This window comes from Oreochromis niloticus, linkage group LG19 (genome assembly GCF_001858045.2).
Source record: "Oreochromis niloticus isolate F11D_XX linkage group LG19, O_niloticus_UMD_NMBU, whole genome shotgun sequence".
NCBI classification, from domain to species: Eukaryota; Metazoa; Chordata; class Actinopteri; order Cichliformes; family Cichlidae; genus Oreochromis; species Oreochromis niloticus.
In genome coordinates this window covers 6,493,320-6,519,637 of record NC_031983.2, presented here as the reverse complement: position 1 = coordinate 6,519,637, position 26,318 = coordinate 6,493,320, and the positions used below count along the sequence as shown (strand labels likewise).

At 40.1% G+C, this 26,318-nt stretch overlaps 2 protein-coding genes across 24 annotated transcripts in view; both read left to right on the top strand.

Moving 5' to 3' along the window:
- The first annotated feature begins 11 nt into the window (after positions 1-11).
- On the top strand, positions 12-9,116 carry eif5 (eukaryotic translation initiation factor 5). Of its 3 annotated transcripts, none has more exons than XM_013272894.3 (12): positions 12-95; positions 932-1,157; positions 2,401-2,680; positions 2,862-2,943; positions 3,457-3,629; positions 3,988-4,099; positions 4,291-4,421; positions 5,325-5,486; positions 5,668-5,829; positions 5,981-6,145; positions 7,649-7,789; positions 8,495-8,945. In XM_013272894.3, exons 3-12 carry the CDS (start codon positions 2,609-2,611, stop codon positions 8,591-8,593), a joined length of 1,299 nt encoding a protein of 432 aa, XP_013128348.1. In that variant the 5' UTR covers positions 12-95; positions 932-1,157; positions 2,401-2,608; the 3' UTR covers positions 8,594-8,945. The 3 variants fall into 3 exon arrangements, with proteins under 3 accessions (XP_013128348.1, XP_013128347.1, XP_013128349.1); XM_013272893.3 differs by lacking the exon at positions 12-95 and adding an exon at positions 114-334 and having other exon boundaries at positions 8,495-9,116; XM_013272895.3 differs by lacking the exon at positions 12-95 and adding an exon at positions 358-614 and having other exon boundaries at positions 8,495-9,116.
- A 2,012-nt stretch (positions 9,117-11,128) lies between these two features.
- The window catches only part of mark3a (MAP/microtubule affinity-regulating kinase 3a), a 46,188-nt gene continuing 30,998 nt past the window's right edge, over positions 11,129-26,318 (top strand). For 7 of the 21 annotated variants that reach the window (XR_003215243.1, XM_025900908.1, XM_025900911.1 and 4 more), the window contains exons 1-4: positions 11,130-11,776; positions 16,671-16,856; positions 17,816-17,869; positions 26,186-26,234. Coding sequence is in view for 20 of the 21 variants with exons in the window: in XM_025900908.1 (XP_025756693.1) it covers positions 11,726-11,776; positions 16,671-16,856; positions 17,816-17,869; positions 26,186-26,234 (340 nt within the window). In the remaining variant the exon portion in view is untranslated. Of the gene's footprint in view, positions 11,777-13,344; positions 13,522-16,670; positions 16,857-17,815; positions 17,870-26,185; positions 26,235-26,318 lie in introns of those variants that run through there. The other 14 variants (XM_013272896.3, XM_005453424.4, XM_003447786.5 and 11 more) reach the window with 4 other exon arrangements.

The window sequence follows — 26,318 nt, the reverse complement described above, 5'->3', positions numbered from 1 at the left end:
CTTTTCCTTCCAAAATAAAACAGCTAAAGTATGGAAGAATTGAGAGAAGTACTGAGGGGGTAACACTTGCAGTCTGTCATTGAAAGCAAGATCAGGTGGCTAAAACGATTTTATACCTCTAATTCTAATTCGTTTGTTTAAAACCTAAAGGATGGGGTTTTTCCCCACATATTCTATGTGCATGTTTCACATACACATGGAGTGCGACTTCAGCAGACTTTTAATTTAAAATTAATGCTGAGACCCGGATATTGCTAAACTTATTGCGGTCGTTAGCTTGACGTTCGTTGGTAAAAGCGACGAGAGTAGCAGCATTTCGCAGAACATTCGAGAGGTAGGTCCGAAATTATTTCATCACATTTTCATGGCCTCATCCTAACGACGATTTCACAGCGATGACTGTAATTTCACAAAGAAACAGCTGCTAGCTACCACCGAGGACAATTTTAATCACGTTATCTTCCGTCAACCGCGTTGATTGGACTTGGCTAATAACTGCGTTAGCTGTGTGACGTCCACTCATTTCATTTTAACGCATGGGATCTGACTATTTACTGGCCCGCAAGCTACTGTTTTCGCATCGGATAATGCTAACAATGAACGTGAATTTGAAGGTACAAATTAGGGATTAACTCTAATAGTCCCGCTTTCATTGTTAGATCTGTAAGATAATTTATGGGGAATTTTACTGTGTAACACGTGCAGCGTTAACTTTAGCTAGTTAGCTGGCCGACGTTATCTTTTCATGGTGTGGCGCTATCGCTAACGGGCGTAATGTAGCGTTTAATCCTCGTGGCAGTTATGCTGTACGTGACGATTGAAATACCCACCCAGTGACCACAGATGGCTGTCTTGCTCGACGTAAACGTTTTACTTCGCAGTTTGTGTGGATAACGAAACGATCTTTTTTTTTTTTTTTTTTTTCCCAAAGGTCCCCAAACCCCGAGGACGTTCCAGATAACCTCCTTCTGCCTTTGAGGAAGAGCAGCCGCACTTTGGATACTTTATGGTCTTTAACTGTGCCTCTTTGAGAGCATCAAAATCATTAAGAAACCCTGTTGCAGTCAATAACATCAACCAGCACCAGGCATCGACCACCGTTCACTGCGGCTCTTGGAAGATCAGCGTTGTGTTTATGTCTTTGTTTTGCGAAAACGGTAAGTTTTTGGACGCAATCTACGATTTATTTAAAATTTCTTGCGCGATATATGGTGTGGTGTTATTTGTTTGTCAAAGCTAACGCTTTAGTCAGCGTTATTCAGCAATATGAGACGATTTCTGTGCCACTGTATCAAAATGGCGTCTTCCAGTCCGTCACTCGTGTGCAGTGACTGTATGACGCACTCTGCACCAAGCTGCTAAGCTAGTTAGCTAGCCTCCTCCTGAAATAGGCTCGACCTCTGCCCTTCTCAAAGATCTTAAAATCGGACACCACTGTGTCAGTCGCAAACAAGTTGGGAGGCATTTCAATGCGACTCGCACTTGCGTGTGTGAGACAATAACTGCTGCAGACTTTGTTGATATTAAAACCATCAGCAGGGGGGAGTTGTTTGGCAGCTGCTAGGCCTCCCTGTTTGTGACCTAGTAAAAAAGTGAAGGCCTTACTTGACTAAAGCCAGGGGCCCTCATGTAAGACAAAGGGGTTCACAAAGCCCTTTTTTTGTGCATTATATGGCAACAAAAGGTGGGAGAAGCATCCAGTTTTGTGGCAGAGCTTTTATTTTTCTTTGGGCCCATGTCATGCTTGCTCACTGTTGGATCACATGGTTATGATTTGGATTTGCTGGGATATTTTCAGTCTTGACCCATTTTTGTGGGAATTCCTGTTAAATTGAGAAAATTATTTGAATAAGTCGTCTCTGGGAGCTACTGGGTCCTCGATTGGTTCTCCCTCTGGCTTGGATCTGTGTCGTAATGGAGTCTGGTCTTTCTTAATAGTGGCAGTCACTCAAGAGCAGGCCTGCACCACAGGAATCTTTAACTGTTTTCCTGTGGATTAGATGCTACCAAGGCTACAAACCACTGGGTTCACAAAATAAACTAGGCCGCATCTTATTGTTCTCATCATGGTGCATTTTCTCAATTGGTTGGTATACAAACTCCGACAGCGGTGAAAAGATGTTTATTTTACGCGATAAGTCATCTGAAATTTAATATTTGCACTGCTGTCTTTATGCAATTGCCGCAGTCATCAAGTTGTTACTTTGTAGAACTAGAATATAAACAAACTCCTCAAGAGACTAGATGGTTAACCAAGTTCTGTAAAGACAGACTAGAAGTGTAACATAAGTGCATGTCTAAAAAAAAAACCCTGTTTGCACCCAATGTAGGATTGCAACACCCACATGAACTGTGGGGTTTCCTTATTAAATATTGATGTTTGTCCCTCTCGTCTTTCAGAGCTGTTGCGCAGCCGTTGGAACCTGTGTGGTGGAAATCTAGACTTCAAGCAAGGAGCTTGCAGCCACAGCGGCACAACGTTTTTCATGTCAGAGACCGAGCACGCTTGCAGTCGTTTATGTCATCCCCTCTTTTCCAGACAGAAGATCCCGAAAAATCCCCAACCAAGATCCTTTTATCTTACTGATAGTGCTAACATCCAGCCAAAATGTCTGTCAACGTCAACCGCAGCGTGTCAGACCAGTTCTATCGCTACAAGATGCCCCGTCTGATTGCCAAGGTAACCACTCGCTATTGGTTTTTTAGATTTGTCAGTTGGGGAGAGAAAACCAGCATCAGAATAGTGGTTGGAATCAGTCTAAAGTTTCCTAAAACGAGCGTTGGGTTTGACATTTTGAAGTCCTGTAGGAAGAAATGTTTTAGTGTAAATATTAACATGTGGGCTTTTCCTTTCAATCCAGGTTGAAGGCAAAGGGAATGGAATCAAGACGGTCATTGTCAACATGGTTGATGTTGCAAAGGCTCTGAACAGGCCTCCAACATGTGAGTAACAACATGCAAATCTTAGTATTTAGCTGTAATTGAACTAGAGCTTGTTAAAGTCGGTTTATTTTCAGAATGACATTTTTGTCGACTTAAATGTTTATCTAATATTCACCTCAGGTGAAGGAGAGATGTTTTGTTTATAGAATTCTTTAAACATGATAATGTGCTAATTACTCAATTTAAATGACCCCATTCGATTGATACTGTAAGATGTGCAGTTAAGGGAAAAATGCTCTTTGGCTTGGTCGACAAGTTTGTGTACTCTTGACATTTTTCGTTTACATAATTTTGTAATTGGCGTATTTGATGCAGAATGGTCAAGCTTAAATGTCTGTCATGTTCAGTGCCAGTTTAAAAGCAAACAAACACCTAATGTTTAACATCTTTAAAAAAACAGTAACATTCTTCAAAATCAATAATTACCAGGGCAAAGTCTCCTTTTTTTTTTTTTTTTTTTTTTTTTTGCTGGGTCATGGTGGCCTCATGTGCTGCTTTTCCTCTCCTCCGCAGACCCGACCAAGTTTTTTGGTTGTGAACTCGGCGCTCAGACCCAGTTTGATACCAAAAACGATCGTTACATCGTCAACGGATCCCACGAGGCGAACAAGTTGCAGGACATGCTTGATGGGTTCATCAGAAAATTTGTGCTGTGTGCCGAGTGTGACAACCCTGAAACTGATCTGGTAAATATTTCACAGCATCTCCGGGGCAGGTGCAGAGTATTTATTTATTTTTTTTGTGGGTGGTGACAGAAAGGGAATCAACAAAGTAATAATTTAATACAACTATATGACTTCATGATGATGATGATGATGATGATGTCCCCTTTTATTGGCTATTATGAAACTAAATTATTTTTCATTTATTTCCTTTGCATTTACAGCACCTTGTGACTATGAAAATCACGTAGTTAATAAACAAATACTAAATTACTAAATAAGGCGACTTCCCACTTTAGATTCAGTATAAGAAAAGTTGCCTGTGTAAAGAGAGTACTAGATTGTGTGGCAGTTTTTTAGGTAATAATTTTTGTCCTTGCAGCATGTCAATCCCAAGAAACAAACTATTGGTACTTCCTGTAAGGCCTGTGGATATCGCGGCATGCTAGACACCAGACACAAACTCTGCACATTCATCCTCAAAAACCCACCTGGTGAGACTTTTTTGTTTTTCTCCTTGTTCTGCCTTATTTTCATGAAGAGTTGAAGTTAAAAAAAATAAAATAAAATAAAAATGGGGGTGGGGGACGTTTGAAATTCTCTATGGTGAATCCAGAAAGGGGAACTGCAGCCAAAACCCCAAGACAGACTTGCTAATGAAGACTTTTGTTTTTTCCTAACACAGAGAGCAATGATAGTGGATCTGCATCTGTGAAGAAAGAGAAGGAGAAGAAGAACCGCAAGAAGGACAAGGAAAACGGCTCTGGCAGTGGCGAGGCTGGAAACCATGACAACTTTGATGCTCCCGAGGCTGTGGTGCGTCTGCTGTGCTCCCAGACACCCGCTGGGCTTCTACAGCCACGGGACACTAGCATAAAACGTTTCTATCATTTCACACACGGTTTTCTCAGACACCACTGAAGTCAGTAGTAGTCAGCAAAGTGCCAGCTTTTGTTTTAGACACAAATGCCACACAGTCTAGTGGCTTTTGAATAGAGACTCAAGGGACTTCTTGTGCTCGTATGCTGTTTTTCTTTTGGTGTAAATTGTAACTTTTTCCCCGATGACCCTTACTCTGAAAAGTTCTCAGCAACCAACCCCGTCAAAATAAGAAGCTCAGAGTTGACAGTTTGCTCAGGTTTAATGCTTGGCAGTGATTTGTGGTGCAGATTTCCTAGTGAAGGATCAGTGTTGTAGAACTGTTCAAACTCCTTAGTATTCACAGTCCATGATATGTATCCCACATTTCCCCCTTCACAGGAATGGTAATAATGATTAAGGTCCACACTGATGCTTGTGTTGTGAAACATTCTTTGTAATGGATTTTCCACTGAAAGGGTGGGGCCGACACCCAAAGACCTCCAAAAAGAGTTGGCGTTTGCATAAAAACTGAGTCTAGCAACTTCCACATTTGCACTATACGTGTCCTCGGAGCTCTCAACCGGAACCACTTCCTCCAGTTCAAATGAAAGAGTTCTCTTTAGTCTGAATTTACATCAGCAATTTCTTCTTTTTTTTTTTTTTTTTTTTTTTTTTTTTTAATGCAAATTTTTTTTTCTGGTTGTATTTAATTTTCTTTATCATTATTATTATTATTGGCTGCACAGCCCTCTTTCGCATTTCACCATGATATGACCCACTAAGATGCAAAATCCAAGCAAGCCCGAGTGTTTCGGCACCATCTCGCTTTGCCTGAATCCTCTGTGGTTTCCTGTTTAGGATCGAGATGACGATGATGAGGACTGGGCAGAGGAGACTACAGAGGAGGCACAGAGGCGGCGAATGGAGGAGATCAGCGATCACGCCAAGAACCTGACGCTCAGCGAGGACCTGGAGAAACCCCTGGAGGATAGGGTCAACCTCTTCTACAGCTTTGTGAAAGTAAGGGTCCCCCTGTCCTGAATTTTCCTCGGCAGGAGTTTGTGAAACAACAAAAGCACACTTTAAAAATGAAGAACCGGTGTTCGGTGCTTGGCCTTTATGCATAGCTTTTACTTGCACACACAAGAATTGGAGATACTTTAGTTTCTCCCCTATAACCATATGTTCTTTAAATGTGCAGAACAAAAAGGAAAGCGGAACGATTGACGCAGCTGATAAAGAGATCTTGGCAGAGGCAGAGCGCCTGGATGTGAAGGCCATGGGCCCGCTCATCCTGAGCGAACTGCTGTTCAACGAGAACATCCGTGACCAGATCAAAAAGTACAAACGTCACTTCCTGCGTGTAAGTCATTTTCAAGTCTGTGCTGCGTGTCCTCATGGTGCTGTTATTTGATGCAACCTCAAACTTTGCACTCAAAGTTGAAAGTCTTGTCCTCTTCCTCACATCAGGGTGTGTTTCACATGTCTCATGGCTGTCCTAATCTTTTCCTTAGTTCTGCCACAACAACAAGAAAGCCCAGAAGTATCTGCTGGGAGGCTTTGAGTGTGTCGTGAAGCTGCATCAGGTCCAGCTCCTGCCACGTGTTCCCATCATCCTCAAAGACCTGTACGACGCTGACCTGCTGGAGGAGGACGTGATTTTCGCCTGGGCAGAGAAGGTGAGGGACTTAACTACTAATGTGAAGTTAAACCCTGCCTTCTGAATCACACACGCTCCAGGCAGAAGGGGGAGTGAAGAAATGCCTGCTGAACTTGATCCCGTTTTGCCCAGAAATTAAAAGCCTAAAGGTGATCTGGGAGCAGATAGTAATTAATCGTTACCCCATGAATCGGTTATGAGCATTCACTGATAGATCTTGAAAAGGGAAATGGCAAAGTAAATTAGATTTAGGCTTATTCTTTGCAGCACAGAGCCTTCATTAGAGTAACAATAAAAATCAAAACTGTATTCTACTGAAAGCTGGTATTTGTTAAATTGGTGAAATTAGAGCTTGTCTAATACCCTGACTTTGAAAGACTGAAATGCCTCAGGGAGACACTTGGATAAATCTCCAACCTCAGAAACTGTAGCACTGAGCCACTAAAAACACCTAACAGTATGCAGAGGTGTCAGTCGTCATATCAAACCTCCCTGGTAATATTGATGATTGGAGTAGCGTGAGGAAGGAGGTGGTTGAAATCTGTTTGAACAGATTCATTCTGCAAATGAAACATGAGCTCTAATATTTGTCTGGTTCCAGGTCCTTAGCTGCAGGAGTAAGACTATATTAAGCCTTAAAATTTTATGCAAACAATTGCTACAAATTACATCAGCCGATGCGTGATTGGGGCAGTACAGCTGAAAGTATAATGCTGCCAAAAAGTTGAGGTCAAGAGCTGTGTTTTTAGGACATGAATACATCAAACAGCAGGAAGTGCAGTGGACTAGGGCCACCTTTGACAAAGAATGAATTCCCACTTCCCCTGTGTGTGTGGTAGCCCAAGCTAGTCTGTTTTGTTTTACCAGTCTGACCATACATTGAATCCACATCTCCCACCACAAGTGGGGAGTGAGAGTGACACACCTAACCTGCACTGCATAACAAAACCAGAGTGTTGGACTCAACACATCCTTTCAGACAGTGTTTCACCAAAGAAAGAATAAAAAGGCCAATAACAAAGAAATGTAAGACCTGGTCTTTTTAAAGGGGCTTTGTGTGTGGGGTGAGATTCTGGTGCACTATTGATGCCCCTAATGGTTGTAAATTTTGTGTGTGGCATATTTTAAATGCAATCAAGCTGGTCTGGGAACAAATAGACACAGCTGAGAGCAAATTGAATTGTGATCAATTCAAAATGTGTGAATTAAATATATTAAACAATAGAAGTGGAGGAATGAATAGGTATAAAGATTAAAAAGTGCTATTAATAAATACAGAATTAATTGAGTTTTTAAACATTTTGCTGGTATCTGTACATCCTGAAAATTTGAGCTAACGTTCCCTTAACTGTGTGACTTTTACGGTATTTTATTTACTTTGGATACACTAACTGTTGGATGCTAAATACTGCAACAGCAGAATGAAGACTGCAGTTCAAATAGCCCTAAGGGCTTGTTTATTTGAGGTCTTTTACACTGAAATCAGTCATTGCATTAAATCCGTTCTGTTTTTCTTCATCAGGTTTCTAAGAAGTATGTCTCCAAGGAACTTGCCAAAGAGATCCATGCCAAGGCCGCTCCTTTTGTCAAATGGCTGAAGGAGGCAGAGGAGGAGAGCGAGGGCAGCGAAGAAGAGGAGGAGGAAGATGATGAGAATGTCGAGGTAGAGTTATCTGAAGTGGTCACTTGGCTGTGTACCGCTCAGGAGTTACTGAGAGCATCCAGATTAAAGCAAAAATGATTCCCGTCACTGTCACAACTGCTTCCAGCTGCCACATGTAGTCAGAGTGTGCATTATGGATATAGGTGTATATAAGTGAGTGCACTTACTTGTATACTTATATCCATATATGCATGCATGCACTCACACCAATCTGTCAGCCTGCTCAGGTGTGCTGCATCATTAAATAGGTCAGCTCCGCCCACTAGTTCCTGGAAGAAGTAGGAATAACATTTCCAACAAGGAAGCTGCACCCTGAAAGGAGGAAGCACAAAGAGGCCAGTCCTGTGACTATTGCGTCACTCAATTTAAAATGGATGCAGACTTTTAGTGGCTTTTTTCCCTTTGTATGAATAAAAAAACTGCAATTTATTATAAGAATCAAATCACTTTAATATCTGTAGACTATGCTTGGAGAATGACTATGAAATTCCAATATTCCTTTTCACCAGCTCACCACACAGGGTGACTCCGGTCTACTGACATCTCGCTCGTTAGCAGCTTGAAAGTTAATTTCATTTAAAATTGACAGTAGGCATGCTGACGATGAAGGTTAGAGTTGCGACAGATTAGTTTCTACTGTGAGAGGTCTGATGCTGATGCAGTTGAAGGTTTTTATTGAGCAGCTGCATGTTTTCCTGTCCTCAGGTGGTGTACTCGTCCTCTGCCCGCGAGCTCAAAGTGGAGACTGTGAAACCAGACACGCCAGAGAAAGAAGAGGACGACATTGACATCGATGCGATCTGAGAGACTCGAGTGATGATGATGCTTTTCCTGACTTGCGGCTTTGACTCACGATGCCCTGTACTAGCTAAATGGCTGGCCTTTTCCCTCCTTTACTACCTGCCCCACCACCACCCCTCTCTGCGATCCCTTCTCCGCTTAGTGGCATGATTTAACATAGCGCTTTATCTGCTGCACATTAATGCTGTCATTTTGAAGTGTATTCAGTTGATGAAATTAAGTCACTTTTGGGGATTTGAATCATGGGTGATTTGGGGGTTTTGTTTTGACTGCACTTTTTTTTTTTCTTCTTTTTTTTTATTTTGGTCCTTGTATTTTTCCAGTCAATAAAGAATGAATGTTTTGCTATCCAGCACATTTGACTGTTTCATCTGTGAGATTGGACAGTTTTTCTCTGGTAGGTGATTAACAGAGAATCTGAGGGTTAAAAAAAAAAAAAAAAAAAAAAATCTTCCCTTAAGTGTTGTGCTGTGAAGCCAAAAGTTTGACCTTTCTAAATCCTAAATAAAATAAAATGATTGTTAAATCCGTAAAAAGACATCCGATTCATCTTCAGAGCATGATGATGCATGTGTTTTTAAAAATCTGCACTGCAGCTCTGTAAGGGAGGAAAAACATGCATGTGTCCATGTTTTGTAATAGGAAACCAAAGCTCAAACAACACTAGATCAACTATCTGTAACGCCACTGGTTGTATTAAACTAAACATACACCTTTGCCTCATGTTACAGAAAGAGACCTGGAAACTGACTGAGAATTAATTTGCAATGTGAGGAACCAAAATGGCAGTTTCACATCAAACGGAGTCTATTTCTGAGATAAAAGGCCAGAATGTAACTAATGTGGTTTTTAATCCATTTATACTGAACTTTGTTTTATACCACTCTCCCTCATCTGAGCATGAAATAGAAATTTGAATAAGGTGACATTGGTGATGGTGTTACATTTGTGACTGGTTTACTTAATAAAACACTGGTAAGAACAACTGTTGCTAGGCTGAAAAACCTGCAGACGGATGCTTTGTAAAAAAGAAAACTCCTTCATTACACTTGGCAGCTTTACCGTTTATTCACTTTTACTGATTTAGAGCTGCAGGTCACGGACAAACTTATTATATTGCACTTTTCCGGCAGTGGAAACAGTGAACTTATTAGCTCAAACTTAAACTGTGGTGTAAAAATTCAGCCTAGAAATCCAAAAGTTATTTCTACGACCTATAAATGTTGTATAATGCATTAAAAATAGCCTGTTATCCTGTATGAAACCTATACGACTTTGTAAAAAAAAAAAAAGATACTAGCGACCTTTAAAGCTCTAATTTATTAGAATTGAATTCGAAGAATAAAAGGATGGTGTTGTTATTCTTTTCTGTCTCGCTAATATTTGACAAAGGCGCACAACTGTTTTCCTTTGAAGCTTACTAAATTCCCATTTCCTCCCGACTGATGACAGGCCTCTCTGTACTTGTGGTCCTGTGGGACTGAGGTCAGTCGGTTTCCTCACTTCCTCCACCCGTTCAACTGGACACAGTCGTGCTGCCTTCAGGTGCTTTCCGAAATAAGATATCCACATTCCATCACAAACAAAAATCTGAATTCGACATTAAACCCTAAACGGGGAACTTGGCGTCGTCTTAGTGTATGAAATCAAACATGAAAATAAGCAAGGCTTAGAAAGATAACTTCTTATTGTCTAAGGCATTTAATCCTAAATCCCTCCGCAGTTTAGTTTTGAAACATCCAGTCCGACCTACAAAAATGTAACTAAGCAGTAACACCTACCATGTGTAATGTGTCTATTTGTAGAACGTAAACTGATTCTAATGTTTTTAAACTACCACACACACACACACACACGTTAGAAACATTTATAAATGTAGCTGTTATATAACTTTATCCCACACTGTTATTGTTTTAATTTAATTCAGATAATGTGGGGTTTTAAAAACAACAACAACAACAACAACTAGTATTTGTAACGCAATTTCTGATTGCTACAGTTAAGTTGTAGTACTGGAAAACCCACTTGAACAGAAAACCAATGTATGATACATGTAGCTTTTTTTCTGTTATTTCTTCTACGGCATATAAAAATTCTTTGATTTCAAAATACAGAATTTCGTCAAAAAGTCACCCCATATTAGTGCTCAGTTCCTCACAAAAGTAATTTTTTAAGTTTTTTAAAATCAAGTATTTTGTTTAGCAATACTCTGAAATATTCTCTGGATATTGTTTAATGTGTTTTATAAGCATAATTAATACATTTTGCAGAGAGACTGAAAATAATCAACAAAATATTTATTAATAAAAATTATTTAATTGCAGGTTAAATCCTGTGACAATCTCTTACTTTTTATTAAGGTTGTTAAGTAGTGAATATTGCACACAAAAGCTTCAATCTTATTCCTAAGAGAAAAAATATTTTCTTTATCTTTCTTGAATCACCAATCGAACAAAGAAATGCCATTATTAGGTCGGTTGACCGACATTTTAGAATAATTTCTAATGTCGGAGCACGGTTGGTGTCCGTGAAGGCAGCATAATCCAGCCCAGCCGCTGAGTAGCCATTTTGGTCCCACCTAAAACAGACAGACCCGCTTCACTTTGGGCCGCCGGAGATGGAAGAAACCGAGCCGACGGCGAGTATTTCAGCTACCCGAATCTTTTGAATCATTCCAAGAATTATCCAGAGGTGACACTCGACGCCATGGCACGGTTCTAGACAGAGTGGTTTTGTGGAAGAAAAGCCTGTGGCGATTTTTGGAAGTGGCGACCGACAGCGCCTTAACGTTATTATAGTTAGCTCCAGTGACTCAAACCTAAACGGACAGACGGACACTGATTTCGTTTTCCTGCCAAGTTTAGCACAGCCCATGCACGGTTTGTACACGCCGTGTAAATGCTGTAAGCGGGATTATTATGCTCTTTGGTGAGGGTTTTTTCTGTCCCTAGCTGTTCAGGTGCTCGACTCTAACACGTCCGGTCTCGTTTGAAAATTGTCACGATCCATGCTGAGACTGTTTCCCCGGAGGGAGCCGAAAAGCAAAGCAATAATTTCCTTCTTCGGCTGTCGGGCTGAAGACTGTGTGTATTTTGGACTTAAAACGGCGACTGGCTGAGGAAGAAGGAATAAAAGATGTCAACAAAAACTCCTTTACCTACTGTCAACGAGAAGGTGACGGAAAGTGTAAGTAGAAGGGTCTGTTTTATTGGGTTGTTTTCTTTAAGTACATGTAAAAATATCACGGAATTGCCAAAAAACGTAGATCCTCAATAGCTTTTTGCTGCCTTGTTAGACCGGATGATAGATGGTTGTTTCACACTTGGTTGGTAAATCGTAAACAAGCATATCTTCTACGTCAAACACGCCTCTGTTAATGAGTGTTAGTAATGGGCTTTATTTGCGCCTTGATGTGTATTTTTTGTTGGTGTGTGAGAAGTATCAATATGACTGTAGGTAATTAGACTGTACTAAGAATATTCAGGCCCAACGGTGAACAAAACTACAGTACTTTGCTTGCTGGTTCTGGCAGGCAACAGTAGTTTGTCTTCAGCCTGTCTATTGGCTCCCCCAGCTGTCACTCAGAGGTTTCACCCGTTCAGCTTCCAAATAAGGGCCTCGTGAGTCCGCCCCGCGTGACTAACAGAACCTCCGGTGTGAAGGTAGGCATTTGAGCTTCCGGTCAGGATTTTCAAAATTAGAATGGAACTAAACTGGAGAACTTAAGCGGACTTAATCATAAAAGCTGCAAAATGAGCATGATGTATATGCGCAATTGATAAATTTGACTCTCCGCTATTTTTGTTAATTTCAAATTTATTGATATAGCACATTTAATTCAACAGAAATCATCAAAGGGTTGTTTAAGAAAAAAAAAGTATACCTATAGTTCTCTCCTTTTTCAAGTGGAAGTGAATATATTGAAATTTTTTAGGCACTCTTTAATACCTCAATCCTTGTTCCACTGAAAATCAAATCTTTACTACAAAATTATATGTCCTGAATATTTTAGCTGCAAAATTTTTACTTCTATTTATTTATTTGATTTTTTTATGGAAGACTGTGTGTATCTTGGAGACTTTTGCCACTTATCTCCCCTGCGCTTTTTCTCTGTCACACATTTACCCCCATATTCTATGGGTACAAATATGCAAGAACTACCACCAGATTCTTATGACTCATCTGAGTTGCAGCAGAGAGCCGGATGGTGATAAGGCTTATACTGCATGAAAGAAACATGTGGGTGATAAGACGCCAGAGAATTCTGTTGATCTATTATTGATCAGCAGGCACTGAAATACTAAATCAGTAGAGGCAACTGTCAATACAAGGGCTCATTTCACGTCACAGGGATTAAAAAGATATTAATCAGCATTTTAAAAGATTTTTTTGTTGTAAAGTGCTGATAATTTGTTTCTTTTGGGGGGTCTAAGACCTTAATTTTTGAATATTTGTATATTTGGACAGAGAAATCAACACCTCATATCATTTGTGCTATGTGGTACTGTGATTGGCATTTTTCTAATATCTTCATAGGCGCTGAAGTTGATTGGCAAAAGATTAATCAGTACCATATTAAGTGTTCGGGGCAGCTCTGGAAGCGTTAAAGGTTTATACGAAGTTCGATACCGGCGGTTTTTAGCGTTTTAGTCCATGTTGGCAACAATGAGAACGGAGCCGTCAGGAAGCCTTTATTATGAAAGCTTATCGTCTGGTTTCCGGTTTGGGTGTGTCAGCCTGTCGCAAGCTTGACTGGGATCAGTGGCTTCCCCCTCCTGCTGTCTCCCTCTCTGTGTCTCTGCGGTTATCGGGGCTCTGAGTTGGGAAAAATCTGGTGTTGTGGGAATCTCTATGGGCATCGTCAGCGGGGCGCAGTGCTTTCCTGTTGAAACATGACTGGCTCCCAGGCAGCCAAAAGACACCGCAGCTTTGTGAGTAACCAATAAAAAGGGACTTTTTTGTTGTTGTTATTCTTGTTTTAATTCTTACAAGTTGTTAGCTGGAAAAATAATACGATGGTAACACAGGTGGATGTTTTCTGTGTGGTTCAAAGATAATGAAAACTACATCTGAGTGTTTTCACTGCATTTTTTTCCCAGTCTGTCTCTGGTATTCAACAGTGACCTTATCCTAGTTGATGGTATTTTTATCTCCTCTGCTATCGCTGTAGAAGTCCTAAAATATTCCTGTAGTGACTTAAAAGTATGTCTGTGCTGTTAAAGTGACCTTATAGACTAGAATAGAATAGCACTTTATTGTCATTGTACATGTACAACCAAATTATGGATTTCTTATTGAGATTTGCAGTGTTGTAACTGCTCTGATACTTTTTAATCCTCTGCAGTGTTAATTAAGTTTTAACTGACCTTGCCTTGCCTTGATATGAGGTGCAATCTGTGCCCAGTTTCTTAAATGCTGAATTTTGCAACAACTACAGGTCTGTTTAATTTCCCACTTTAACAGTGTCTCTTTCTTTTGTCTGCTTAGTGAATGGGGTCAGCCAGGTTAGGGACTGTAGGGGATGGGTAGAACCGGGTGGGGCAGAGTGCATCGCTACCCTTAATGAGGCTTTGGTTAGGCAGTCGATACTGAGGCCACACTTAGTATCTGCCAGATTTTTGTTCCAGTTTTTGGGCACAGCACCCAAGAATTGATCCATCTATCAGCTGTGCTGTCAGAGTACAACACCTCAAAATCACAAGGCTGTGCAGTTTCTCTTTGATTACATGATAACGATGCGGGGGAGAGTGTGTTAGGTTTTCTGTTTGTTTGCTGCGTTCCAGAAGTATCCCGAGCAGAAATGTGGTTATCCAAAGTTTTACTGTGGCAAAATCTTAAAAGTTTGGTGCAGTGTAGTCCAGTTAGCCAACATGCTACTAATATTATTATTAAAACAAAGTCTGATCTATCTGACAATCTCAACAAAAACAAAGGAAGCCACCGCTTTATAAAAGCAGAATTTGGATTTGGCTGGATTATTTTAGATTTCACAAGTGTACCTTATAAAGTGGCCTGTGATTAATTATTCCTGCAAGACTGAGGAGATCATTTTGTTTAAAAAGTAGGATTTCTTTGAAATTACTGTCGTAACATTTTCTGTTTGTGATACATGCAGTGGCTCTGCTTTAAAATGAGCAATGTGAATAAAAGAATTTTCTTTTTCATTTTCATTAAGACTATGAATTGTCTGTGGAACACTTTATGTAGACTTCCTAATGCTTATAGGGCACACATCATGATGCTGCCGCATGTGTAATCTGGTGTAGCCTCTAACCAAGGAGAACGTCCCATCTCTGTGCAATTAATGTCGTTATTGTAACACTGTGAACCCCTCTCCACTTTGTACTCGACAGCTCAGCGTGCTCATACAGAATCAGGAAATGTGTGTAGAGGCACGTTTCTCCATCACATCACTTCTGTTTTTAAAGTAGCAGTTCACAGGTTTCAGATGGCACCTTGTTAACCCAAAAACACTTATTAGAATTAAAATGTATAAAGGAAGAAGTCGACTGGAATTAAATGACTAGTTGATCGATTGCGCTCGGAGCATATGCAGAGCTTTGCGATTGTTGTATGTAATCGCCAGCAGACTGAGCAGTAGAAACCACCATTGTTGCCTTCCCCCACCCACATGTGCTGTGTTTTCCATGACATCTCTCTTTTGCTAGCCTCAAAGTCCTGACATGAAACTTTAACCAGGTAAAAACAGTGACAAGAAAAAAGGAACACTTATCAGGGTATCAAGGGTTAGCTTCAGCTAGTTAGCAGAAAAAGCCAAATATTGATGTGCATATTGTTTAAACTGTAAAAAAAGAACTTGCAAGGAGACTTTGTTGGTTTGCAGATTCCTCCCTATAGTTTCTACCACAGGTGCTGTGGTAGCAGTGTGTGAGGAAGACCCCTATCTTTATGAAACTGTTGTATGCCCATCAAAGGATATGCTACTTTTTTCAGTTTTGGTTGATTGATAGGGACATTCTGTAAGCATGTGACAAAGTCAGAGCACTGCACTGGAACAATATTTCTAATAGTAAATTAATGGGTAGTTTAGGAGCTTCTTCTACCCCTTGCCCCCCCCCCCCCCCCCCCCCCCCCCCCCCCCAAAATAACAAATAAATCCGTGTCCAAGGACTTGATTAAGTGGCCCTGAAATTCTTAGCCACATAAACAAGAAGCCAAGTGACTGTGATGTTCATCTCTTAGTGCCAAATTATAACTGACAGCCTTGTCATGCTCACAATTTACAAACTTTACATGAATTTAATTATGATTTCGCTATAATCTGTCCATATTTACATTATTTAAAAAGTCTAACTGATAATGATGTTCAGATTTCATAGTTGGGGAGAAAATGCAATAATTAAGTTGGTTTAAAGAAGCATCTAAAAGGAAAGCAAGTAGTGGTGTTTGCTAGGCACCAGTGGAAAAATGTGGGGGAAGGCCGGTTTGCTGCAACCAGAAAATGAAAATGGGCTGTTCGAATAAACATAGCATGCAAGCACTCGAACATGGCGATGCATAAACCTGTTCAGTGCAGTTATGTGGACTTAAACCTGCAAGGGGAGACAGGTAGTGGTGCTGGCATTATCCACATTTGACTTTGTGCACGGTCCATAATATTCAGTGACAGTTGAAATGTGATTTCTTTTTTTGAAAAATGCGATTAATGGATACTAATGTCTCTGCAATATAAACAGTATTTAGTGGGACAATATTTGACTAACATTATTTAGCTGGATCTTGTTCAGCTAATAGTTAATTATCCTAAATACATTTTCCTGTTTAAAGTGACGAGGTAAGTATTCATGGGAATATCTGTACTTTTGGACTCATATGTTTGGTTGATGAAATTCTGAAAGTGCTGGGATAGCACAGAGTTTATCAGCCATCTGTGGCCACTGGAAGAAAAGCTTACTTTCTTTGTGTGCATCAGAACTATAAATATCAGTAGTGTTTTTTCCTGCTGAGCCGAGGTGCCACAGCAGGTCAATGTGAGTCACCATTGATTACAAGTAGATGTTGCAACACATAAGAGCCATTCAAGAGCCAGTGCTCGTCTAACATTGTGCCTTTTCCACAGCACACCTCTCATACCAATGGCCGTCAGGAGATCAGCACACGCCCGGGCCGGACGGGCGTGCGTCCGGCCCGCAGCTCCGAGGAGCCGCAGCAGCCCCACGTAGGCAACTACCGGCTGCTCAAAACCATCGGCAAGGGCAACTTTGCCAAGGTCAAACTGGCCCGACACATGCTCACAGGCAGAGAGGTAAGATGTACAGTGATGCTGACTTTTTTTTTTTCTCTCTCTTAAAGAAAGGATCCAAAATAATACAAAGCTTTGCAGATAAAAACATTTCTCTGAAGGCGTTTTATCACTGTTTGCATCTCCCTCACGCTGTGAAAGAGCTAATTTCTGCAGTTAAGGAGCTGGATGTCTTTGCTGAGCTCACACCTAATTTGTATCTCAGTTCCTCTTTGATGGTGACCTGTGTGTGTGTGTGTGTGTGTGTGTGTGTGTGTGTGTGTGTGTGTGTGTGTGTGTGTGTGTGTGTGTGTGTGTGTGTGGCAGTGTCTCACAAACTGTCAAGCACTAACATTGAATGTCTGGTCAGATTTGTAATTTTGCTTTTGTTTTTCGGTTAGATTGATTCTGATTTATAATACTGCTTTTAGCTTTAGTTTTTACAATTTACAGCCTTTAAATACATTTTTCATAAATGTGTGTGGTATTGAAACAGTGGTATTTGGAACATAAAAGCAGTGCTGCCAGCTTCGCACACCAACCCGTTCATCGCTGTAAATCTTGTAGGCAGTAATGGTTGTTTTCAGTGCAGTGTGTAGCAGCTGAACATTTGATTTGTTCATAATTGATGAGGAGAAAGGGCAAGCTTCTTCTTAATGCAGCCTGTGACATTTAAGGAAAGGAAGCCTCTCTGCTGCCTTTTGTCCTCTCTGTTCTGTAGATAATAATTTGGCAGGTGCATTTAGACATATTTTTAACTCAAAGAGGATGTTGAAACTATTTTATAACCCTCCCTGTTTAGTTTTCAAGTCTTAAAACGGCAGTTTGGAAAAACATCAGCAATCACGTTCCTTTTCTCAGCTCTTTTCTTTCTTGTTTTTGGTTTTTGTTTTCGGTGCCATGTTCCACTTCCTCTGTGCCACACTTCTCCTCTGCTATTATTTGCCATTTAGCTAACTTCCTATTTTTTTCCCTCTCTACAGGTGGCAATTAAAATAATAGACAAGACACAGCTGAACCCAAACAGCCTTCAGAAGGTAATTTACCCCTCCTTCCCTTTTTCTCTCTCTCTCTGTCTCGCCTGTTATAATGTGGCAGAACTCATTTACTAATTCATGAAGCACAACAGATTGCGTATTAATTGTGTAAATGGGAAGCAGGGCATTCTGAGACTGAGCTATGTTCTCCATAGAGCTTCCTGGGGTGAATTAGGAGCTTCTTTTTATGTTTAGCCTTTTGCTGCAGTAAAGATCACTTTGCTCCAAGTTGCCTGATACATGTTTCAGACTGAGGCCTTTAAAAAGGGATTGTATGGTTTGTTGAGGCTTGTTTTCTTTTCTTCAAGCAAATTCAAAAAGCATTCTTAGTGAAGCTGTTTTAACAGACTTATAAGATATAGTTGTGGATTCGTCCCATTTGAAGGTTTTTAAATGGTGGTTTTCCTGATCTGTTGGAAACAAACAGTTTTTTTTTTTTTTCTCCCCCTACCTTTTCCCAGTTCACGTTGTACGGTTGTCATGCAACTTGGGAGCCACGGTTTTGTTTTCCTTGTTAAATCAACCAAATCAGGAAGTGGGCTTTCTTTTAAAATGCAAATTTCACAGGCTGAGGGTGAATGCCTAGTTTTTTGCAGCTTAGTGAATGGCAGTCTAACTTTACAGTTTGAAGTCAGCGAGTTGAGAGTGAGCTGCCCGTTGCAGTGTTTCTCCTTTTCCTTTTTTGTGTCTAATCGTTAGCAGTAGAAATGTGTGTGCGTGGTCGTTTTGATCTGTGCCGCCGTGCGTTTTGGTTCTGTCTCTGGGCCTGGAAGTGGTTTCGGGGAAGTCGGAACGATATCGACTCTGCTGCTGCAGCTCCTGAGGCCCTTTTTTCCCCCCTCATCGTTAGACAGATAAGAGGGGACGAAGCCGAGCAATGTGGCTGCAGCTGGTGGTGACGCTGATGATGTCGGGTGTTGATGTTGAGCTGGACCCTGCTGCTCGGCTCCTCTCTCCCTCATCCCTCTCAGCAGTCGGCCAGTGGTTTTCCATCAGTTTTTCCAAAGCTCCATTGATTGCGGCCTTTGTATCTCAGAGGCCCGGGCCCTTTGGCGTTGGCTGTGACACTACGTTGACAGAAAAACACTGAGTCATGACAGCGCTGTTCACAGAAACACAAAGCATGAGGCTTTTGTTGGCAATCCTTGTTGTTTTTAGGTTACTGCTTTGTCACACTCAAGAATAAAAACTCTTTTAGGTGCTTGTCAAGTTATTTTTCCTACTGTTCCACAAGAGATTTAGATTTATTTATTTTTTTACTGTTTATTTTAGGCAATTGGAACAAGCTGAGAAAAGAAGCCACATTTAAAGGCTTTTTAAAGTCTTTTCATGACTGACACATTAAATGTTCTCATTCCTGTCACCTGATGCCATTTATAGGCTAACTTTCTCGTTTTTTTCCCCCTTCTTTTTTGTTGTTGATTTTGAGATTTAGAGTTAAAGGAAATCCTGACTTGGCCTAGATAATTGGAGCAGTAATTGCGTGAGCAATGAATCCAACAAGATTCATAATAAGGAGGACCACTCCTGTTAAAGGAGTGATTTTTGGCCTAACCCTAACTCTTTTGGCAAACTTGAAGCTCAGCCATTTATACAATAACAGCTGATGAGATTAGCATAAAGAATGAGGATGGGGGAGATGCTGGTTCCTGCCATGCTAACAGGACCTTTCTTTTTTTAAATGCATTAGACAATTAGAATATATTCAATTGAGCCATAGAAGTCCTTGTAGATGCAAGGATAGCCCTTTTCTCCTTTTGGTCCTTAAGCTAAGCTAAGTCACTGTATTGTGACCACACTTGTAAACCAGTTCACAACTGCATGAGATGAGGGCTTTGAAAAAGTAATTTAAAAAAATAAATAAATAAAAATCAATCCTTCAAAAACTGTAAAATCTAGTGGATCATTAGACTTAACACCACCTACAGAAACAGAAGGCTGTTCCTTTGGGAGCAAACAAGCAGGGAGCTGGGTGAGCACTAGGAAACGCAGTACGTGTTTATGTCACTGGACAATGTGTGTGCCGTCAAGGTGTTATTGTTTTTTTTGTTTTGTTTTTTTAATAAATATATCTGGATTTTATAAGGGCCCATTTAGAGCCTCTGTTGTATAGTAGTACTACATAACTACTTTGTTTACTTTATTTATGCTTTGTTGGAGGCTGAAGTAGCTGTTTTTAAGTACTAAAAATCATCCTAGGCTGATGCCCAGCTCTTCCTGTCAGACATGCCCGGGCTTGTCCGGTCATGTATAGTAGGGAGTGTAATTACATGGCATTGCTATAGTAATGATATTCACTATAACACTTTTATATCACACAAAAAAATCATACCGATGTTATATGGCGCAACCCTGGGAAAGGCACATGACCCTGACTTGTTTGGATTATTGCTTACACTGTACTCGCATGTGCACATAAGGACATCACAAAGAGTAGAATATGGTGTCAACTTTGTAGCTGGTTTGTTGCATTTTGCTCCAGAAATTTGCATTTAAAATGCACCTCTGTTGAAGGTATCTGTAAAAGTTCCAGTCTATGGAAAATTTTAACACAGTGATATTTCTTTGAAAATCCAGAGGATGATTTAAATGGAGCATCATCATTAATCTCAGAACTGACTCGGTCCATCTGACAGGAACCTGAAGACTATCCATCTAAAAGTACTGTTACATCCTCATCACCTGTGCTGTAGTCATAGCCGAAGTTGGCTTATTGCTTTGTAAATTTATGCCTTGACTTTTTATTTTGCAGCTCCTTCTTTTCAGTAGATGAGTCATAAGTGAGTTGTTTTTTTTTTTTCAAGAACTGCTAACATCCGATAACTTAATTAAATAAAGACTGAAAAAAAAAAAAAAATTCCTGAATGTGAGAGCATGTTGTCAATGACATTACAAAATGCCACAAAGATGAATCCACTGCAAAATAGATGTATTTTAGTTGTGAAATGGGTGTTATTTAATGTAATTTGTTATGGTTTTTGTGGACTTGCTTATTAGAGTAAAGTTATGGGGGTTTTTTTAAGCGTTTACTTCTGCAGTAGTAACCAATGGGCACAGAGACACTAGTTTTCGTTGGCTTTGTTGATCATGAGAAAAATATATAAAAATGCCAGCTGAATCTCTGAGTATTTTAACAGCCGATTGTCATCACACAGCTCCAGGTTTGTGAATGTGATGACGTTTTTCAGTTCAGATGGGTTTTGAATGTCTGGATCTCTTTTATTTTTCTTTGCACAAGTCTTACCTTTGAGCTGGTGCTGGTGAAACAGCCAACCTGCATCAGAGCCAGCACCGCTGTGTCCTGACCTCTTATGTAACTGAAAGACTTGGCGAGAGGCTGATAGCGGTGGGGGTGGAGGGGGTGTATCGTCTCTGAAGCCTAAATGTTTATTTTCAGCCTCTGTTCTTAATAGTTTGGCGGAGATGAGTCGACATTCACATCTGTCACCGGCTCCTGGCAAACTGCTTCCAGCTTCCCGCTCTGTTCTTGTCTTTCTGTCCTGATTCAACCTGCTGTGGTGGTCTTGTTATCCTTGTCAGGGGTCAGGGTGGGAGTATGATGCTTGGAAGTCTTGATTAAATGTAAACAGTGTTGGTAAGAAGCTTAGTCTGTGACAACGTCCAGTGTCAGGTTTGTTTTTGCCTTGAGTGGTTGGAGGATTGTTATTAAAAGCTTTTAACATGACGTTTTTTCCATGAAATTTTTCCTGAGCTGTCAGTAAGACTTAGTTACTGCCACTGAAGAAAAATCAGTTGGATGTTATAGAATTTGAGCCAAATGAATGAATCAAACTGGTTCCCATAAAACATTGACAACAAAACCATATCATTTCAAAAAAGTAAGAAATTAAATTTTTTTTTTAAGAGAAAGAAGTGCCTTCAAAAAGTTACGGGGGAAAAAAGTTTTTTCCCAGTACTGTTTTATTTGTAGGTTTTCAATCCTCAAGAAACCTGTCTTAGTCACTTAAGTGTTTACATTGTTTTAGATGTTGGGAGCTGTTAAAATGGAAACAAAGTAAAACGTAAAGTTTTTCAAAAGTAGCTCCAAAATACTCCCACGTTAAAACCTAGTTTTAAGGGCGAAGCTAGACTTATCAACCATTTTTTGTAGATCCAAACTTCATCTACAGATGCAGCTCATTTTAATAATAACCTAACACTATACACTCATGTCCAAATATGGTCACACGTGGCTCCAGGAACCAACATGGTGACGACCAAAATGCTGACTTTAAATCTTTAAAATGGCACTTAGCCACCGCGACATAAGCTACTGGTTTGTTACATCCTTCTTTTATATTGAGACTAAGGAGAGAGGATTGGAGAAGCCAGCGTTCAAGTTTGTTTTTACCACTGGTGACTTCTCTGAATCTCATAAACATGGTGTGATAGTAGCCATTAATTTGAACCATAGTGTTATTCCTTCAGGTTGATTTGTTTGCCTGGATGAGAACAATAACGGTGGAGCTTTGGAGGGACAAAATAAGCCCACTGAGGAGGTGAACTTAACAAAACACAGTAAAGGAAAACTGCCGTTGGGATATATTTTCTCTTAGCTGAAGTAAACAGCCGGGGTCGATTACTGCAAAAAGTGCACAGACATCCATCGTTCTTAGCTGAAGTTGCAGGGGCTGTAATCTGATTCGATATGACTCAGCTCAAAGCGTCTAACCTGGTGGGATGAGAGTTTATAAAGAAAACATCCAGTAAATGATCTAATGTAGCACCCGTGAGATTTTGTTTACAGACCTCAGATCTGTTTTAATTGAGGCCGTTTCAATCTTAACAGAAAAATGCAGCAACTAAAAATGTAGTCTGACAAAAACTAGTTTTAGGTGTGACTTCACCCTCAAACTGTGTGTCATGTGGCCTAAAGGTTCCTTGTATCGATCATAAGATGGATTGCGTAATCAGGACAGCTGTGCATTATTGCAGCGGTATGACTGGATCACCAGCAGGTTTGAGTCCTCGACCTAATTATGTATTATGTGGTGAATCAGCCCCGTCTCTCCAGAGTTTTTCCACTAATTCTGTTTACTGCGTAACATACCTGACAAAGTATTCCCATGTACTTGTTGGCGTGTTGTGTTTAGAACCCACCCAAGTTTCAGAAGGCTTGTATATGCTATATAGGACAGCACAGTTTGTACCGAAGTCTTCACAAAGTTACACAGATAGAAAAGATAAATTGAGATGCTTCTCTGTCACTGATGAGGTTGTTCAAAGCTGCAGCTTCTCAGCTTCTCTTCAGTAAGAAGGAAAGAGACTTCCTCTCTGAGCTGCAGTGAAGAGGTTTCCACTGTCACACAGAAAACCAGCTTAGATTTATTCCCCTGTACTTTCAGAGAGCTCAGGAGAGTATTTTGAGTATAATGACGGGCAGAGCAGGGTGTAATGACAGTGAGGAGACCTCAAGCTCACTCCAGTGCTCCTCTTCCTCTCCTCATCTTTGTCAGAGGCCAGACAACTCCTGGATCAGTGTGTTTTTTTTTTTTGTTTGTTTGTTTGTTTTGTTTTTTTCTGTCTTTCTTTTTATTTTTTTATTTTTGGGGGGCTTCCAAAGAGGTCGACTCCTGAAGGCCTCGCTAACTGCAGTTCATAATTGTCCCTTCAGCTGTCTCTGAGCAAGGAATGACATAAAATTTATTATCTGAGTTATCAACTGCCCACGGCTGGAATTCCCTACATGATCTGAACATTTAAAATTACTGTTAATCTCGCTCTCTCTTTTTTTTTTTTTTTTTTTTTTTTTAAGTATAGGGGATGCAGAGTTGATAATAGAATGTATTCTTTCTGAAATCTGACAAAAAAGAGAGTGAATAATTAGTGAACCTAGTATGTAGTCACCTGTGAGAAACCTTTATTAATATTTCAGATCTTATTATCCAAGATATGAAAGGAAAACCAAGAAAATCTTGTAGGGGAAGTTCTAACAAAACCCTGCTCGGAGCGTTTACATTTTCTGTGAACTAAGAGGATTAATAATCAGAATAGTCAATTATTCAACAGCTGGATAAATATTAGACTTGTGACGCAGAAATGATCCTCTTTGAAAATCCTGCCAGAAACCGTAATGACTGAACGATGTATTTTTACAGTCACAATTTCTGCTGCTATGGGTAACTATGCTATGGTTGTCATCAATACAGTACACCATGTTTTGCCACCTTACAATTTTCAAACTGGACTTCCTGGTTCATATTTCATGTTTCATTGCCTCTCTGAATTTTTGAACTGACTGTTGGCTCTGTGGATGTTACACAAGGAAAAAAGGTGGAAAAAAGAGTGCTAGATGCAAAGGGAATTGTTGTATACATACTGATTATGAACACAACACCTGTTATTTCTAACCATCTGTTTGCATGTCAGGCAGACAGCCGCAGTCCAGGGTTCAGGACAGAAAGTGTTATCAGGGTGTCCCGGTGGATCTGTTAGTTTGAATCAGTCTGTGACCCTTTGTCTGTCGCTGAGATCGCCTGATCGTTTTACTGCAGTAGTTTTCTCCCTCTGCTGAGCAAACAGACAAAACTTTACAGACAAATGAGTCAAAGCCACGAAGAAGAAGAAGCAATTGATCGTTTCAGTAAGATACTGCTGAAACATTTTTTCAGTCAAATTTTGCTGAAGTTTGATTTATTGATCAGCAGATAAGATTAACAGTGGAAATATCACCCTTCTTATGGACAAACACTGGTGTTACAGCTTTAAACATTTAACTTGTCACAGTTTGTGATATTTCACAGACTTGGCAGGAGAAACAACAGCAGAACAGTTCAGTAGTCAAAGGATAAATATGGGAAATGTGCAATTTCAGACAAATTTATTAACTCAGACATTTTAGCTGCATTTTCAGCAAAAGTGATGCTGCAAAAGATCCTTTATAGTGCTGCTGAAACATTTCTTCATTTATGGAAAAGATGACAGTTTTATGTGATGAATGTTTTATAGGTTTCCACTTTTTGGCCAAAAAAATCTAAACGCAGTGGATAAATCTTTCCCAAAACACGTACTACTTCATTTGATTGAAGACTATTTGTGTTTTCGGGCTGCACAGTCCTAGATCTGTTTGTCAGCAAGCTCACCAGCACATTGGGACTACTCCGGCCTCATGAAAGATTGATACCTTGTTTTATATTTTTATGGAAGAGAAGAAAGTGAGGTGTAGTTTACAGCAGTTCAATAATAAATCGCACGTGGTGCTCTTTATGCCTCCTAAAGCGAAACACTAAAAAGGATTTTTGGCCACTAAAGATCTCCTTGTCTGGTCACTCTGAAGCATAATGAGGAAGCGTGTCAGCTAAGTGTCTTCCTTTTCTGAGGGATGGAGATCTGACACCACATGTTGAACTTAGTTTAGATTACCTTTGCCCGTCAGTGGCTCTCAAACCACCACTATGTCGCAGAATTTCCTGTAATCCTGTTACTGTGTCAGCAGCAGCGACACAATGCTCACATTTTTTTGACAAATATGCAGAGGATGTTTAGTAGAGACCAGAGTTTGGTTTTATGAGCCTGAAATGCCATGTTAGGACTCATCTTAAAAGCAGTGTTAAAAATAGTTTTAAGAAGTCTTGATATATTAAGAATGGTCACACATTTTGACAATGTGTTCTTAAAAATGTATTAATGGATAGTTTTGGGGGGCTTTGGGAGCTTTTCACCCCTCGCTATATGAACAAAACTAGTTAGCCACATCTAACTAGCATTGCACACAGCATAACGTTGAGTAGAGACAGGTAGAAGACAAGATGACTTACTTGTGTTGTTGAGAACTCATTAGCCTACTGTAAGTGTAGCAAAAGCTCCCAAACAAGTGCTATGCTCCCTGAAATAAGACAGGCAGTCTGTGACTGCAGTTGGACAGGTTGGGTGGAAGGTTTTGATTGGTTCATGTAAAACCTCCTGCCTCCCCAAAGCAATCAGCCGAGGAAAAACATTGCAAATGTTTTTCAAAGTTTATTCAGAATGTGTCTCTCCTCCTCCTGTGTAATGACATGGCATGTCTGAAGCCTGCTATCTAAAAATATTTCTTAAAAAAAGCATTTGCATTGAAACACTTTGACATCAAGCCTCTGTTTTCTTTGCTTTGCAGTTGTTTTGTCATGAACAAAAGGGACAGGTTAACTCATACAGTCCACTGGGATAGTCTGACTTCATGCTGACTTCCTCATGAAAGTGCTCAGTGCTCAAAGACATACAGCAGCTTTTATTGTTGTGGTTTTTATCTTCTGAGGTTGAATAATGTGGTTTGTTGCTCAGTGGACTATTTGCTGTCTGTATGCTGAAGTCTAAACTCTGAATTTTTCTCATTTTCAGCTCTTCAGAGAAGTTAGAATAATGAAGATCTTGAATCATCCCAATATAGGTAAGTGCTTCTTGTTTAGAAATAAGAATTTTAAGTATATGAGCTTTATAATGACGAGGATGACTGAAATGCAGGTTCAACCTT